At 38.8% G+C, this 15,463-nt stretch overlaps 2 protein-coding genes across 6 annotated transcripts in view; one reads left to right on the plus strand and one right to left on the minus strand.

The window, feature by feature from the left end:
- Positions 1-5,846, plus strand: part of LOC134821348 (protein transport protein Sec16A-like) — a 27,491-nt gene extending 21,645 nt beyond the window's left edge. The window contains exons 15-26 of the mRNA XM_063832091.1: positions 126-248; positions 903-994; positions 1,164-1,265; positions 1,460-1,673; positions 1,874-1,961; positions 2,164-2,962; positions 3,091-3,175; positions 3,295-3,399; positions 3,578-3,683; positions 3,883-3,987; positions 4,436-4,522; positions 4,661-5,846. Coding sequence (XP_063688161.1) covers positions 126-248; positions 903-994; positions 1,164-1,265; positions 1,460-1,673; positions 1,874-1,961; positions 2,164-2,962; positions 3,091-3,175; positions 3,295-3,399; positions 3,578-3,683; positions 3,883-3,987; positions 4,436-4,522; positions 4,661-4,731 — 1,977 coding nt within the window. The 3' untranslated portion in view covers positions 4,732-5,846. The remainder of the gene's footprint in view (positions 1-125; positions 249-902; positions 995-1,163; positions 1,266-1,459; positions 1,674-1,873; positions 1,962-2,163; positions 2,963-3,090; positions 3,176-3,294; positions 3,400-3,577; positions 3,684-3,882; positions 3,988-4,435; positions 4,523-4,660) is intronic.
- A 3,179-nt stretch (positions 5,847-9,025) lies between these two features.
- Positions 9,026-15,463, minus strand: part of LOC134820589 (mediator of RNA polymerase II transcription subunit 15-like) — a 40,978-nt gene continuing 34,540 nt past the window's right edge. Inside the window, exons 3-9 of one of the 5 annotated variants that reach the window (XM_063831066.1) lie at positions 14,790-14,843; positions 13,249-13,467; positions 11,867-13,041; positions 11,542-11,710; positions 11,268-11,373; positions 10,994-11,094; positions 9,026-10,560 (exon numbers count right to left, since the gene is read on the minus strand). In XM_063831066.1, the coding sequence (XP_063687136.1) occupies positions 9,883-10,560; positions 10,994-11,094; positions 11,268-11,373; positions 11,542-11,710; positions 11,867-13,041; positions 13,249-13,467; positions 14,790-14,843 (2,502 nt within the window). In that variant the 3' untranslated portion in view covers positions 9,026-9,882. Of the gene's footprint in view, positions 10,573-10,993; positions 11,095-11,267; positions 11,374-11,541; positions 11,711-11,866; positions 13,042-13,248; positions 13,468-13,686; positions 13,747-14,789; positions 14,844-15,463 lie in introns of those variants that run through there. The other 4 variants (XM_063831065.1, XM_063831069.1, XM_063831068.1 and 1 more) reach the window with 4 other exon arrangements.

Here is a 15,463-nt window from a genome sequence, read left to right on the forward strand (position 1 = left end):
TGATTAATTGAAGAGAGGGTTATGTAAATGTATTTATACATATATAATTATAATTATTATGTTTATGTAAATGTTGTAAATGTTTGTAATGTTGTAAATGTATGTAAATGATAATTGTTGTTCAGGAGCTCCGGAAGTTGCCATACTCTGCGATACAACTTACGGAAATATACGAGTTTGCTAAGTTACTAGGTGGAGAGCCTTGCATCGTTCCTTTCCAAGCAGTCAAACTCTTCTACGCTAAAGAGGTCAGAACAGAGGACATTAAACACCATTTAATAATTATAACTCGTGCAAGTCCGAAATGGGCCGTGTGCTGCTTCTAGGAAGTACATATGACAGTGCATATCAGCACACTGTTGGCTTTCTTAGAGACCTGATGAGAACCAAGCGGAAATCATGATTGCCTGGTAAGCAAGTTCACACTCATTCCGAATGGCGGTAGACTTTACAGCTACACTGCAGCTTACACTGTAGTGGGAATCGCGTCACTGATATCCTCCGAGCATAATTACCAGGATAAATCCTGTACCAATCACAGCTTGGTGACCTGGCCTGCCTGCCTCAGACGGGGTTTGAGCCCCGGTCTTCCGCTTGGGAGGCGAGTGAATTACCACTACACCACCCGGCCGACAAAAACACCATTTAACATCTTTTTAACATCTTTTTAACATCACGTTTAAAACTTACTCTTGATATGTATATGATTACGACGTATTGGTTAGTGTGGCTAGACATTTAAAAACGCAATATTTGCAGTTTTAACATCGATTACATTATTGTGTTACAAATGAAAGTTAATACGAATTAACGTAGTTTGTACATGACTTAATAAAAAGTTGGTCAGTAAAGTCATAATCAGCTTCATTCTTGAAGAGAGATGTTAGTGGCCATATCTGCAGGTCGCTAAAGTTGGACAGTACAGCAAGGCACTACAGTATTTACAGCAAATATCAAACAACATTAATCTCTCAGCTAAATCATACAGAGCAAGGTAAGACTTTAAATATCACTTTTAACTAAAATTATAAGGGGTGCTATTCGTAGAATGTGATCAAAGTCATTTTAAGGAAAAGCTGAATCTCACGGCTAAATGATGACTGAATATATTTTAATTGGGTTGTTTCTCCCCAGTCCCCTAACAAAGACCCTCTCTCCCTCAGGTTTATAATGCGAGTATACGAAGAGTGTATAAGAATGGTACACCTGCTACACCGACCTATGCCTGACTGGGTGGAACATCTTAGAGATACTCTCACTAACAGGTTGGTGATTTTATCTTTCTCTTTCAGGGCTTATTTCTTGGAGCTTCGTAACCTGAAAATAGGACTGAGTTCAATTAGGGTGTTATGATCTTCCACACCTGAATGGAAGACAAAAATAAATGAAATTGACAAGATATCGCTTAATCATAACTTCATTAACATGTCAGATTACTAACATGTAGTTGTACACACAGGAACCTAGGTATAAGTAACAGGAGCACGGCGTACTCTAGTCGTGTGGCAACCCCCGACATCCAGCGTGTAGCACAGTACCTCTTACACAAGCAGAAACAAACTGTCCCTGCTTCACAGCTTGCGGAGCACCCTGCTTCACAGCTTTCGGAGCAGCCTGCTGAACAGCTATCTGCTGAACAGCCCGCTTCTCAACAGTCGACTGAATCGCTCGAGGTAAGTAAAGAGTCGCACTGTTTTTGTGACAAAATGTTAGAGCTTATTATAATTATACGTACATTACACGAAAAGGGCTTCTAAATGGTCCTGTTTTTCAAAATTCATCTTCAACCCCGTCCAATTTATCTTTTTTCTCTTTCAAATAGCATTGATATCTATGAGTACCGCCTGATTTCGAGCTCAATAAACTGTTTCAGACGCAACAGCAGAATGCAAAGCACCAGGAACTGTTAGATAACGGGCTAGTGTTTGATGGGCAAGTCTACAGACACACCATGTACCCAGGTCAGTACGCTTTGTGGTAGCACAGAGCAGACAGCAGCTTGTCACTTTTCAAGTGCTGCCATTTGCCAATCTTCTCTAGGTTGTGGGGTGTCAATTTATTTGAGGACTGTAGGGGAGAAATTTCCTAAATTGAATCTTGCTTAAATCTTATCACAGACGTATTACTTGTCACTACAACCCTGTAACTATACTGTAACCCTAGGTTATGTTTACTACGAAGGAGAATGGTATCCAGATACCACACAACAGGACACTACACAACAAACCGCTGATACTTCTACTCATCAATACGATCAAAGTGGTCAGTATACTCAGACTGGGGGGCAGTACGACCAAACAGGACAAATGGACCAGAGCGGACAACTGAATCAAAGTGGGCAACTAAATGAAAGCGGACATTATGAGAACGATGTATCGTCTAGCGAACAGCAGCATTATGATCCTGAGGGTGCTCCATATGATCCTTCTCAAGCCAGTTACGATTCCTCTCAGCAGAACAACGATCAGAGTCAGCAGAACAACGATCAGAGTCAGCAGAACTACGATCAGATTCATCAGAACTACGACCAAAGTCAGCAGAACTACGACAACACCCAACAAAACTACGACCAATCTCGGCAGAACTACAACGATCAAACTCAACCCAGCTATGATTCGTCTCAACTCAGCTACGATCCTTCCAGCCAGTACGATCCCGCTCAACAACCCGCCTACCCCAGCCAGTACGAGGCAGGTCCTCCACTCAACAGTTCCGAACCTGCTGATTGTCCCCCACCAACAACTGAATACTCTTCACCGACCACTGGTTACACCAGTAATGACGTCACAGCACCAAATGATGACGCCACAGAGACAGATGGTCAGAGCGCGCTGGGAGACAGCTCGTTCAATAGGGAGAGACAGGATACCCTCACAAATGAGGGAGAAGTGGAAGAGGCGGAGGAGGAACCCGCGCCTCCTCCACCGGGCGGCTTTGCTTTCTTCAACCCATCTCAGTTCAGGTTAGTTTTCTTTCGTTTTTTGCATGACGTTACTAACTCTAAGAAATTAAACTTCATAAACATAAATTTACGTAGATTTAATGTTGACGTCACTGAAATTTCCAATCGGTAACACAGCATATTTTCAGTGGAGGAAGCTTGATGGGCCCACCGACATTGCCACCTTTAGCACCGCCTGCTCCTTCAGAACAACTTTCACCGTACGACGAGGAGGTCAGTTAAACATTATAAACCACCTTTATTCTGTTCTGATTAATTAAGTTTACATGTTAATTATCATCCTAACTCTATGCTATGCAGCACTTTATGTATCAAGTTTTCTCTTCTTACAGATAAAAACACCTACAAACGACCCGGTTGAAGAAGACGAGGATAGCTTGTACAGCAAGAAGAAACCAGAAAAGAAGAAAGTGGAAGAGAAGAAAGAATCCGAACAGGTTTCAGTTTCTTCCAATTTGTTACCTTTGTTTGATTTCAGTAAGAACGCAGTGGGCTATGGGAATTGTTTCTGAATGAGTTTCTGATGTTTTTGATAACTAAGTTTTGGCTACATCCAAAATTAATATGAATGTAGAAACATTTGCATAATTCTTTGATTAATTAAGCTTATTTCAGTCAACGAGTCTATTTTCTCGATTATTCAAGGGCTCTGGGTCTGGACCGAAGAGCATGATCCTTCCTGATGATTCGAAACCGGCTATTCATTGGGATGAAGATCTCAGTACGTACTTAATTTTGTTAAATGAATTATTTTAAATAAATGTTGATGTATCTTTACCACTTGGCAACAGCAGAGTGAATCCCATCAATATTAATAACATTTGAACTAACCGAGTAACATATTATTCATCCTGAATTCCTATTGTACGTTTTAGTACGCTTATCTGATGATAAATTCTTAACACAAATTATCTAAACAGAGAAGTGGGTTGGAGGTTCTGATGATGAGGATGAGGCGCCGCCTCCCCCACCTATGAGTTCTCTTCCTCCTATGAGTTCTCTTCCTCCCTCTTCCAGATCATCAAGTAATTTACCTTGGGAGTGTTTATACTCACCTCTTCCTATCCCAGAATTATATTGATCGATATTTTGGTCTCGTTTAGTTGTCAATCACATTCCTCCACTGATTTTCAGGGAACTGAACCCACCACACCCTCCCCACAAGTCACAATCCCCCTCCCTCCACAACCCCCTTCCCCACCCTCTCCCTCCCCTCCCTCCCCCACCCCTCCCTCCACAACCCCCACTCCCTCCCCCACCCCTCCCTCCACAACCCCCTTCCCTACCCTCTCCCTCCCCTCCCTCCACAACCCCCACTCCCTCCCCCACCCCCTCCCCCACCCCCTCCCTTCACAACCCCCTTTCTCCACAACCCCCACCCCGGCCCCCTCCCCCCTCCCCGAACCAATTGCACTCCCCATACGCTGTGTATTTAATAACCTTAAGAAGTCTCTTAAAAAACCTATCCTACAGTTAGCGGAGCTTCAAACGATCTGGCTCATTCAGCTCCGGGTTCTCCTGGTGGCTCTTTTAGGAGGAAACCTGGACGTGGGAGATTAGGTTAGTTTAGAGCACTAAGAAATATGATCCCGGTCAGCCCTTGCTGAACAAATTGAATTTAAACTTGTTTAGCGTAAACTGTAACCCCTTATGTTTTAAATTATTTACTTTCATCAATATTTGCTATTTTCTCCCCAGGAAATAGATACGTCGACGTGGTTAAGGGTCAAGGGATGACGAAATCGGCAACAGCCCCCAACTTTAGATAGCTGCTGTTGAGGTTCTCTCTGGATACCTCTTAAATCCCCCTCTCCGCTCTGATTACATCTGATAAACCTTACCTGGTGAACCTTATCGGAATTTGGAGATTTTTTAAAACGGGGATTTCGTGTTTAAAAATTAGTGTTTCTATTGTAATAAGGACCATTAAATTTAGATTTAAAAGTTTTACCTTATTTATTTGAACTGGGAGCTGAAGTCTCTATTTGGTGTTGACTATTCGTTTATCAGAAGATTTGGAGCTTAATAAGTTATTGCCATTAGAACAAGCATCGGCTTACGGATTAATAGTATGTGTTTGAATCTTCAAAAAGTATATTTCAAATTCAAGGTTTTGTTAAGTCCAGGAATTATTTAACATGATAAATTATACGAGTTCTTTTAATTTAAATGCAGTCAATGTTTTACGATGGACATAGTCATACAAATCAAAATGCTCCCAATGCTGTAACTATATTGAATTTTGATGCTGTTTCGGCGCGTTCCCAGCAACAGATATTTTACATTCGAATAAAATGTTAAAATTTGAATATGCTATGGAACGCTCCGGAGATGTAGGCTTAGTCTGAATGCCTCATATTTAACTAAATAGATTTCCAAGGGTTATAATTGTAGTGTATAGTGATTATAGTATTTACTATTTAAATTGAAAACCATGGGATTATCTAATGAACTGAATCGTATTTAGTTTGACTTCGATCTGGTAAGTTTGAGGTTTTCTAGTCCTTATTGTTTCGGGCGAAAAATCTATTGGATAAATGCGAGATGCGCTTATGATAAGATTTTGATTTATGAAATAAATTCCGCGGCACAATGTTGTGGCTGGATCACATTATGTGCGGCGATATTGAGTTTTGTGGGATTGAAGCAAAGTAATTTGTGAATTTATTTTGATCCAGGAAATGTCAACTTTTGAGTGCCTTGTACAAAATGTTTCTACGTTGGGTGTAGAAATTTTGGATGAAATTTAATAACTTAATGTGAAAAGTTGAAATTGAAACGCCCATATTTGGACACGGAAAATTTAGTTGTCTGGTTAAACTTGAATTGCAACTATTATTCAGTTGTGTTAAATTTATGTTTACAATTTTGATTGTTCTGATTAGATGCTTTGATTTTATTTGTCTTTGAGTACCGCCTACGGTTGAGAATTCAGATCTATTTCATGATCAATGTCCCAAACTGTAACAAAATCGTCACAATAATAACCTTAAATACTGACCTCACTAATTGGTCACTGGTCAAAATTCAGCTTTAAAACTGTGAAATTTCGGTTAAGGAAACGGCAGAAGAGGTTATATAATAACAACTATTTCCTTTGTAACTGGTAACGCGGTTTTGTCAAGAACGGCGTATTTTATTAGCTATTAAAACTAAAAGCTTGATCGTTCATTTGGTATTCTGATATATAATAAAGTGACTTTCAAATTTTCTCAGCTCACAAAAAAATTCTTTAAGGGATCGATCTCCAAGAGGGTGCGGCCCATGAACGTCGGTTTTTCTGAAAATTAAGTTCGAAATTACTTTGAAACTGTTGGAATCTCAAGAATCTTTGTTAAAATTGTATGAGACTGCTGTCCCTCAATTCTTCAAATCTCCTCTTCCGCCGCTCACCAAAATAATTGGCCTCTATTGTTTTTCGATAGAATGATGACTAACAGGCGCTCGATCATGAGCCATGAGGGAATTGATCTTTATAAGTTTAAGAAGGTATTGTCATTGATCTATAGTCATACTCATATATAGAGGACCTATAGAAGTTCTTAAAGTTACAAATTGCTGCCATCTCAGGAATTTTTGTTGAAATTGTGTAAGACTGCTGTCCCTTAATTCCTCGCGTTTCTACATTTAGTTAATCATTAATGTTCACTCATGAGGCATGGTCCAACTAACTCCGACAGAGGTTTGAAATAATGACCATTGAGCTTTTCAATCAAAGGAGGATAACAAACCTTGTAGTTGTATAATGTACATTGTATAATGTATAATGTATATATTTATGATGTGGAGCCATACCAGATTAGAAGGGTTATCAGATTAGATAGGGTTATCAATGCTGTTAACGGGTGATACTTTGTTAACGGGTGATACTTTGGGTGATACTTTGTTCAAATATTACTATTAGACCGTCGATGAGTCCAACTCGGCGTGCGTCTTAGCTTGGTAGGTTATGAACCTACAAGAATGCTGTACTGGAATTCGAAGAACGACAAAGAGTTTTCTATAAATACTCACAAATATTTCACACAAAGTAATATCTTTTTACAAACCAGTTTGTGGAGATTCTGAAAAAAGACTGAATCGGTTCCTGGCTCTCAGTCTCCTCATTTCTAATAGTAATGTCTGTTTCAGAAGGAAACCTGGTCGTGGGAGATTATGTTAGTTTCGAGTACCATACGTACTTGTAGTACTAGTAAACCCGCGATGGGGTGGCATGTACCTCAATAGGATATAACAAACATTTATTACCTTATCGGACCTTATTTGGACGGACATTACTTGAACGGACATAATTATGAACGGACATTAATATGAACCCTAGAAGGCAATCAAAACCATCAAAAATCCTAATTTGTTTCAACTTATTTTTGACGTTTTTAAAATTTTTCATACACTAAGCAAGAAAAGCAGTCTATAATAAGTAAAAATGTTAAAATATGTGTACATGATCGTTATCTAATATCACATATCATCTTCATCAAATGGGTTTTCGTGCAGGGAGATATCCCGGTTTGTCTTCTACTTTATCGAGATGGGTGGTATGGTAGAAGGTATCGTAGCTGACATAAGCCACCGAAGGTCGCCTATACCAAGTGGGGAGCTAGAGATAAAGCTTAAGCTGTACTTTAGGCATTCAAGTATCTCTCTAGTAGAGCAGTTGGGATCGTTCATTGCCCGGTACGACTACGAGTTGGACAGACAACCAGTTGTAAAACAAAATGAGGTAGAAGAAGCCGAAGATCAACTTCAAGTGATCATGCAATAATGTGATATTTACAATTCAGATTGTTAAAATTTTATGATACCTTGTTTTTATTGATTCAACGATATAGTTTAGTTTAATGATAGCTATTGAAATTGACTGAAATTAAAAAGTTGTCATATTCTGGACAAAAAGTTCGAAATGGAAAAATTTTTGAAAAAATTTGAACGGACTTTAACTTGGACGGACATTAATTGAACGGACTTTATTTGAACGGACATTAACGTAAACGCTAGGGCCTCCAGCGTTCAAGTAATGTCCGTCCAAATAAGGTCCGATAAGGTATATCAATTTAATAATATCAATAACTTATGGTTGATCCTTCACACTTAGTAAATATCAAATTTGATCCCGATGATCATCCCTTGCTGTAATACAATGAGCAGATAGACATATTGAATATAAAATAGTTTTACTTTAGTACGCAATTATATTCTCCTCCGAGTGATAGGATTAGGTTGACTTGGTAAAAAGTAATTTTAAAAGGATTCATCACCCATGCACCGGCCAGAATCCAAATACCATGAATATTAATTATAATTCAGTGGCGCAACGTTATCAGTTATCGGTTATCCTTTTTAACGATCGCTATGTGGAATATGTGAATCAGAATGTGGAAAACGGTACTTTTTATTTCAGCTTAAAAAGTAAGCATTTCTATATCAAAGTTAGCACTTCTATAATATATGAATGATTAAGATCGTCGTAATATAACAGTGTCCAGTATGAGTAAACAGCTGAGCAGACTTACTAGAGGTAATCTGGGAGGGCGAGTGTGAACTCTGAGTCTGCTCTAACGACTGTGTGGCCACAGTATAAAGTTAGTCTTAATTTAAGTTTAGAACTCCAAGTGTGAGACAAAATATCGGTAAGTTGTAAGTACTCTGCCAACTTTGCAGTGGGATCTTTTGTCTCAATAAAAGCGATTAAGTTAAGTTGTAACAAAGAAGAGAAAATAACGAAATCTAAATAATAGTGTTATTAATATTATTAATAGTATACCTATAACTAAGGTAGAGACAGGAGCTCTAAGTCTAACAAACTAGGGACCGTGCCTAAACGAATTCCATTTCCAAGCGTCATTGGTGCCCGCGGAGTTGACAAGCCTATTTTTAGGTCCAAATTGGGGCGATTGCTGTTTTTCTGCTACAATTAGATTTAATGCCTAATGGGCTCATGAAATTTACAAAGCCGACCCGCCGGCTCTCGGGCTATAGTTTGTTAATGTTAGTGAGTCACACGTAGGTTTCATTAGCGATCTTTACTTTCAAGCAGGAAGATGAACAATTAATACGAACAAGTTTCATTGTTATAACGGAATTGGAATAAATAAGTTATTAAAACTGACCCAATATATATAATTAGCAAACTTCAAAAATTTACATCTACGGAGACTGAAAAAACAGCCATCACAACAATTGACAACTTTGCATTCAAAAGACGGTCTATCTAAAATATCTATCTGATAAAAAGAAATATCTACGCGAAGTTCACAACTTCCGTTGAAGGGAAAACAAAACAATTCATTCAACAACTATCTGGCTCATCATTATGATTAACTGATAATGATATATAAATAGAAGAATCAGGGCAAGAAAACTAAAATTGCAACATAAATTGCAACGAATTCAAATTAAATTTTGAGCAGGGATCCATACTATTACAATTTTTTTGTTGCTTCCATTTCCAAAATAATAGCTCGATCATCAAAGTTAGTTTAGTTTTACGTTCATAAAAGTCCCGTGCGTTCGCGAATAAATAAACAGTTGACTGTAATCTGATATCGATCACGAACAGCAACATAAATTGCCTGAGTGTATAAAACGGAAACTAGGCTATAACAGACTACGGAACCAATTCTTAAAAACATATTAGTTATTAGTTGGCAACTACTCAAATTATAACGATTATTATAAATTGAAGGTAATCCCAAATTCAGCTTGACAACAAAACACATCACAATCGTCTGGGTAAAAACACAAGTCAGACCAACAGTAATAAAATCTAAAAGCTCCTTCCTCTGAAACCAGAGATAATATAATAGTAAAAATAAAATCTAAGAAAAAACAAGAACAGCAAAAGAACTTAAAAACCAAGCTGGAGGAGCAAAGGCGCAAGATGAAAAGTTAAAAGTTAAAAACCAGTCCTTCATTTTCTCTCACAAGTTTGCAAGAAATGTATTGACATCAATGTTTTCTGAGTCCTCCGCGTCAGTGTCTTTGTGAAGCATAACAAACAGAGATTCAAGATTTCCGATATTTTCAATGTCAATGTTTAAATTCTGGCCGTTCTGACCGTTTTGACCGGTATTTTGGCCGTTATTCGGTCGATTTTGAGTAGCTGATGATTCAGAAGCAGCGTTCACTTGATTTGAATTAACAATAAGATCAGGTTTTTGGTCCTCGTTAACCTCCATAGGCTCGTGTTTTATGTACCCTGGACATTCTGAATCTTCTGCTTTTACAGTAGGCTCCTTTTTGACAACAGGTTCTATTGTCACAACCCCATCAATTCCCATGATCTCTAACGCTGGCATCACCGGAGAATTCATAACTTTCCTTGGTCTACCTAATTTCCGTTTAGGAGGTTTAATCTTGTTGATATGAGAAGCTTGTTTGAGAGGAGGTGGTGATGGTAACGGTTGTGGGGAGGCATGCTTTGGGTCAGGCTTCGGACTGGCCGGGCACTCTTTATCGCCTGGAACAGTATCCGACCACAGTTTGGTTTGCACTGCGCAGGTTGACGTGCATTTAGCGGCGATGACGTCAGGTGATAATTCTTGGAATTCTCCTCTCTTGATCGCTTCTTCCATCGACTTCAGGTATTTGGTTACTTCCTGTTGAAATACCTAGGTTAGAGACGGATTAGGTTCATTTGATTGGTTACTATGACAAATCTGTGATAGAAATGGGCTATTATTCAGCAAACAACATCATATATTTATGCAACCATTGATCTTTACACTAATTTTTCCGTCAAAAGCATCTGAATTGGCATTTATAGGCAAGGATTGAGTTAAGACATTTTAGATGAAGGCCACATAATATTTTATATTACGTTATTTGTTTAAAATAATGTTTTATACTTATGTGATGAATTTCTGGAACAATCCAGCTATAACCACAAGCTTGTGACATAATTTACAACGAGGATAATATGATAAATATAAATACAAGAGCCGAGAATAATCAAGTCTAACTAGTCAGTAATCTAAAGAATAGTATTAATAAAACTAAATAGCATTAATGAATAAGACGAAAGATAATTACCGTTGAAGGATCAGATAGTCCCTTCTGGACACCGTGCTGCTGTAGTTTCGTCAGAATCTCCCGGGTCATTACTTCCAGCAGCATGCTGTATTGCGGGTTAGCTGGGGATAGTTAGGTTAGCTCTCTCTCTCTCTCTCTCTCTAGAGGATTTAACTTTTTAATCAAGCGGGAATAGATCGAATAATAACAAATTGTAAGTAAATTTAAAAGAAATCTTGATATATATCAGACTTATCCGGAAGAATTTTACTAGATCAGGGTCCCGTTGACTTACCTTTGACTGCACTTAGAGAAACAGGCTTTATGATCGGAGTTTTGGGAGAGCCACGCGGTGTACCGGCAATCTCCGGACTTTCTCTCACTTTCTTTACAGGAATAGCCTGGAACATTCATTAGTTATTGAGTTTTATTTATTAATTATATTATTATTAATGAGTATCTCATTGAAACTTACTCGACACCTTCCGATAAATTTATATTTGTGCTCGAAATCTGTGAAAACTATATTTTGATTTTTCTATTTTAATTACGATTTTGTCGGTTCTTACCTTCTCCTTAAGAGTAGAGTTCTCGGAAGTTATGACAGGCGTGAGAGTTGTGGGAACAACTGAAGGAAGGGCCACCAACTTCGTCTTCTTCGTATCGTCTGTGGTCTTCTCCTTGGAAACGACCGTTACTGCAGCAACCGGCAACGGTTTCTCAACAGGCGGTGAGCTTCTGAAAGTAAACAATATTTAAACGCCTTTGTTCTCAATAATAGGTTTAACTAAAATATGAAGTCCTGTTTATAGCAATTTATATTATGCAAAATACAACACTCAATAGTAATACAATCGACTGCAAAAGTAGCAGAATTTCAAAGAGAGAACGTACCTGATAGTAACATTAACAGTGGTGGAATCTGCACTTTGTTTAGTTAAGGATTCATTCTGATTTACAGATCCAGCGGACACCGGATGAGGGACCTTGTTGGCTTGTGTCCTCCAGGGTATAGTGTTTGGTGGGAGGGAGGTACTTATAATGGATCTGGCATGATCTAGCGGATCACAGGAAGTATTTACTTGCTGTATTAACGGAGTCTTTACTCGTTTGTCGTCAGGTACTGGGATGGGACTGGGCATGGAGCGAGCGGTGATCTGTTTAGGCACAAACTGGGGGCCTAGAGGGGTAGCTGTGAGACTGATGTTCATGGGAATTGGCTGGGATATGCTCTGAGGAATACATGTTGGTGGTACAACCATCGCCTTTCCATCCTTCGGAGTAGTCAGCTGTGGAGCTTTGATTCTCAGCCTCGCTTCAAGAGCAAGCTTTCTCTGTTGTGCTATCATTAGTTTCCTAGCTCGTGCCTGTTCCTGTTGCTGTTGTTTCCTCATCACAGCTATTTGCTGCATCATGTTGGGTGACATTTGGTTCATGTTGGGCATACCATTCTGCTGCATCATCTGCGGCATGTACCTGACACTGTGGTTAGCGGGAGTAACAGGTTGAGGAGCAGGAAGTGAAACTGGCGGTCTCATGCCACGGGGCTGCATGTTCATCTGGAAGTTCTGCTGTTGTTGCTGCTGCTGTTGCTGCGCCTGCTGTTGCTGCTGCGCCTGCTGTTGTTGCTGTCGAAACATCATATGCTGTTGTTGCTGCTGCTGTTGCTGTTGTTGTTGCTGTTGTTGTTGTTGTTGTTGTTGTTGCTGTTGTTGTTGTTGCTGTTGTTGTTGTTGTTGTTGTTGCTGTAAAGCTGGTGGTGGCTGTTGTTGCGAATCGCTGTTAGACTGCTGCAATTGTTTCTGAAGGATATGAAGGTTGTTGAAGGGTACAGGAGCCGTTGGATGGCTCGGTAAACTAACTGGACCCATAGGATTAGCGCCGGGTAACAAGGAGTTGTTCATCCCAGGGTTGCCTAGTTGTGCCTGATTCTGTTGTTGCTGCTGCTGCTGCTGTTCCATCAGCAACATCTGAAGTTTAGATTTGGTCTGGAGCAGTTCCAGCTGAAGTTTTTTGTCGTTCATTTGCTCAAGTATCTGCTGCTGTAACCGACCACCAGGTCCTGGCGCCTGCAAAAAGACAGTTGAAACATATTAATAATACATTATTATTATCAATACAATATTATTATCAATACTCGTCAAAAGGCTTGTATCTATCTGACCACCCGGCAAGGTTCACTAGGGTTTGTGGTTCATCATTTTGTCTATTTTATTGGCCACAGGATTCATCTTAGAGAACAAATAATATACAGTGTTTGAAGATAAAATATGTACCTGAGCGTTCCAGTTAGTGTGCGGCATATTATTGTAGTTAGGAATCATGATGTTTGGCCTGACCATGGGCCCAGAATCTGCCATGCTGTTATTCATGTTCGTCTGGTTCATCATGCTCGGCAGGTTTGGGTTCTGTCCCAGCATAGTGTTAAGCTGGTTTATCTGATGGGAGAGCTGCTGTTTCAGCTGCATCATAGAGTTTAGATCATCTACTGGCATCTGGAAGAAGGAAAAGTTATAAATTTAAATGTTCACTCTTAAAATAAAAGGGACCGACAGACATGGAAAAAACCCGTGGAATGTGGATATCGCATATCAATGATATGAATATGCGGCCCCGTAATTATATTAGTTATCACAGTTTCGTAACTTGGGTTGCGTTATTTGGGACTTTTGGATAATCCAAAATAATCTCTTCTAATAATAATAATAATTCACCCATTATTTACAGTACAACATCCCTACTATAATTCAGAGAATTCTTTCTGTTGTTGTATGTACGACCGCCCACGTGCAAATTAGATGAAAAAGAGGAATTTAGGTAACAACCAAAAGGTTCCATAGCAACGGTGTTTTAATGCACACATGCACGTGCAAAGATTGTTTTAACGTCATTTTGATCGGTTTTGTGCTAATTACGTTGTGTTTATAGTGTTTTATATTTAAATCGGCTGTATCTTCGGTTGAGATGGATATTTTTTGATGCGATTAAAACTTTCTTTCAAAGAATACTACTTAGCTTCGTCCCTGTTACCACGGGCTTTCTAGTATTATTATAACACAGAGTTAAGACGCTTTCATTTATGTGACTCATAAAAATAAACGCAATTTTCATCAACATCATCAAAACCGTGGTCGAAGAGTGTCGAAGAGTTCAACAAAGGTTATCCAGCTTAAATATTCTCAATTTAAAGACTATTACGGTTACTGTTCTGTGTTCAAAAACGGTTCACATTGAAAATTGAGTACTGATCATATATAATGTATTATATGATAATATTATGAGTATCGTGTACAATAAAATAGGAATATTTAGACGCCGCTAGATAGGGACACTGGATAACAGAACGGACGGTCATTATTTATTCATATACAACAACATAAAAAAGTGCAAACGTTTTACAAGATCGCGATATTGTGTTTAAGCAATTTATAAAGAGTTTAAAACTTTGGGGGTGTTATCGCCGTTGTAACCATCGAAATTTGTTCCGTCAGAGAAATTGGCGAATGTAGAAATCGTTTTTTGTGCTTTCACAAGACTGAAATTCGAATCTAGCGAAAATAACCTTTCGCAATTTATCATATAGTTGCGAAAATGGCGAAAGGTTGCTATTTTCGTCACGACAAATTTTACATCTTCATGGCAGTATGACGAAAGAACATTAACAGCTTTATTTACTTGTGACGAAAATGGCGAAAACCCAACGTTTTTCAAGTCAATAACGAATGGCGAAAACACCTCCAAAGTTTCAGAAAACTACAAACGATAAAAGCAACAGAAAATAAAAATCCAAGGGTGACAACGAAATAAAAGCGCTTACTTGAAAATTATTGTTGTACATGCTGTCTTGAGGTAATGCTGAATGTTTTGGACACTGCGGAGAAAATTATCACGATTAATAAAAACGTAAATTTAATTCTGCTGTATAATTTTAAACATAATGTTGCGTGATATTGTGTTGGTATTGTTTTAACCAGCGCTGTGCCCATAAATCAACATCCGGCAGCCTCCGGAGGCAGCACAGGTGAACTTGGTGAGCATGTTAAATTCTATTTGATCACACATTATAAAAACAACAGCAGCAGATGAGTTTCCCGGGCATAACAACATAAGTTGGGTAGAGGTGGGCCACATCCGTGTTGTGTTTGTCAGGTAGAGGTGCTCACTTTCTATTTAGGCGGATTGTTTGTTTAGGCGACGGAATATACAGGCAGATTGGAGGAAGTGTACGTGTGTTATTCATGAGATCAAGCCGAAAGTTTACATACCAGATTTACAGTTGTTTGCTCATGGTAGTTTTTTAGCAGTTATTTATGCACGATAAATGCCAATTAGTTTAAGTAATTAGCAATTAGTTTAAGGTATAAACCGGAAAAAACATTCAGCTTTCAGCAGATAACTCAAAAATTGTATCAAAACAGCAGAAACTGCAGCACAGCGAAGCGCTACGAGGACGGTACAGTAACTTTTAAAAGAACAATGAAGTCTACAACA

Source organism: Bolinopsis microptera, chromosome 9, assembly GCF_026151205.1.
Source record: "Bolinopsis microptera isolate Bmic1 chromosome 9, MBARI_Bmic_1.0, whole genome shotgun sequence".
Lineage (NCBI taxonomy): Eukaryota > Metazoa > Ctenophora > Tentaculata > Lobata > Bolinopsidae > Bolinopsis > Bolinopsis microptera.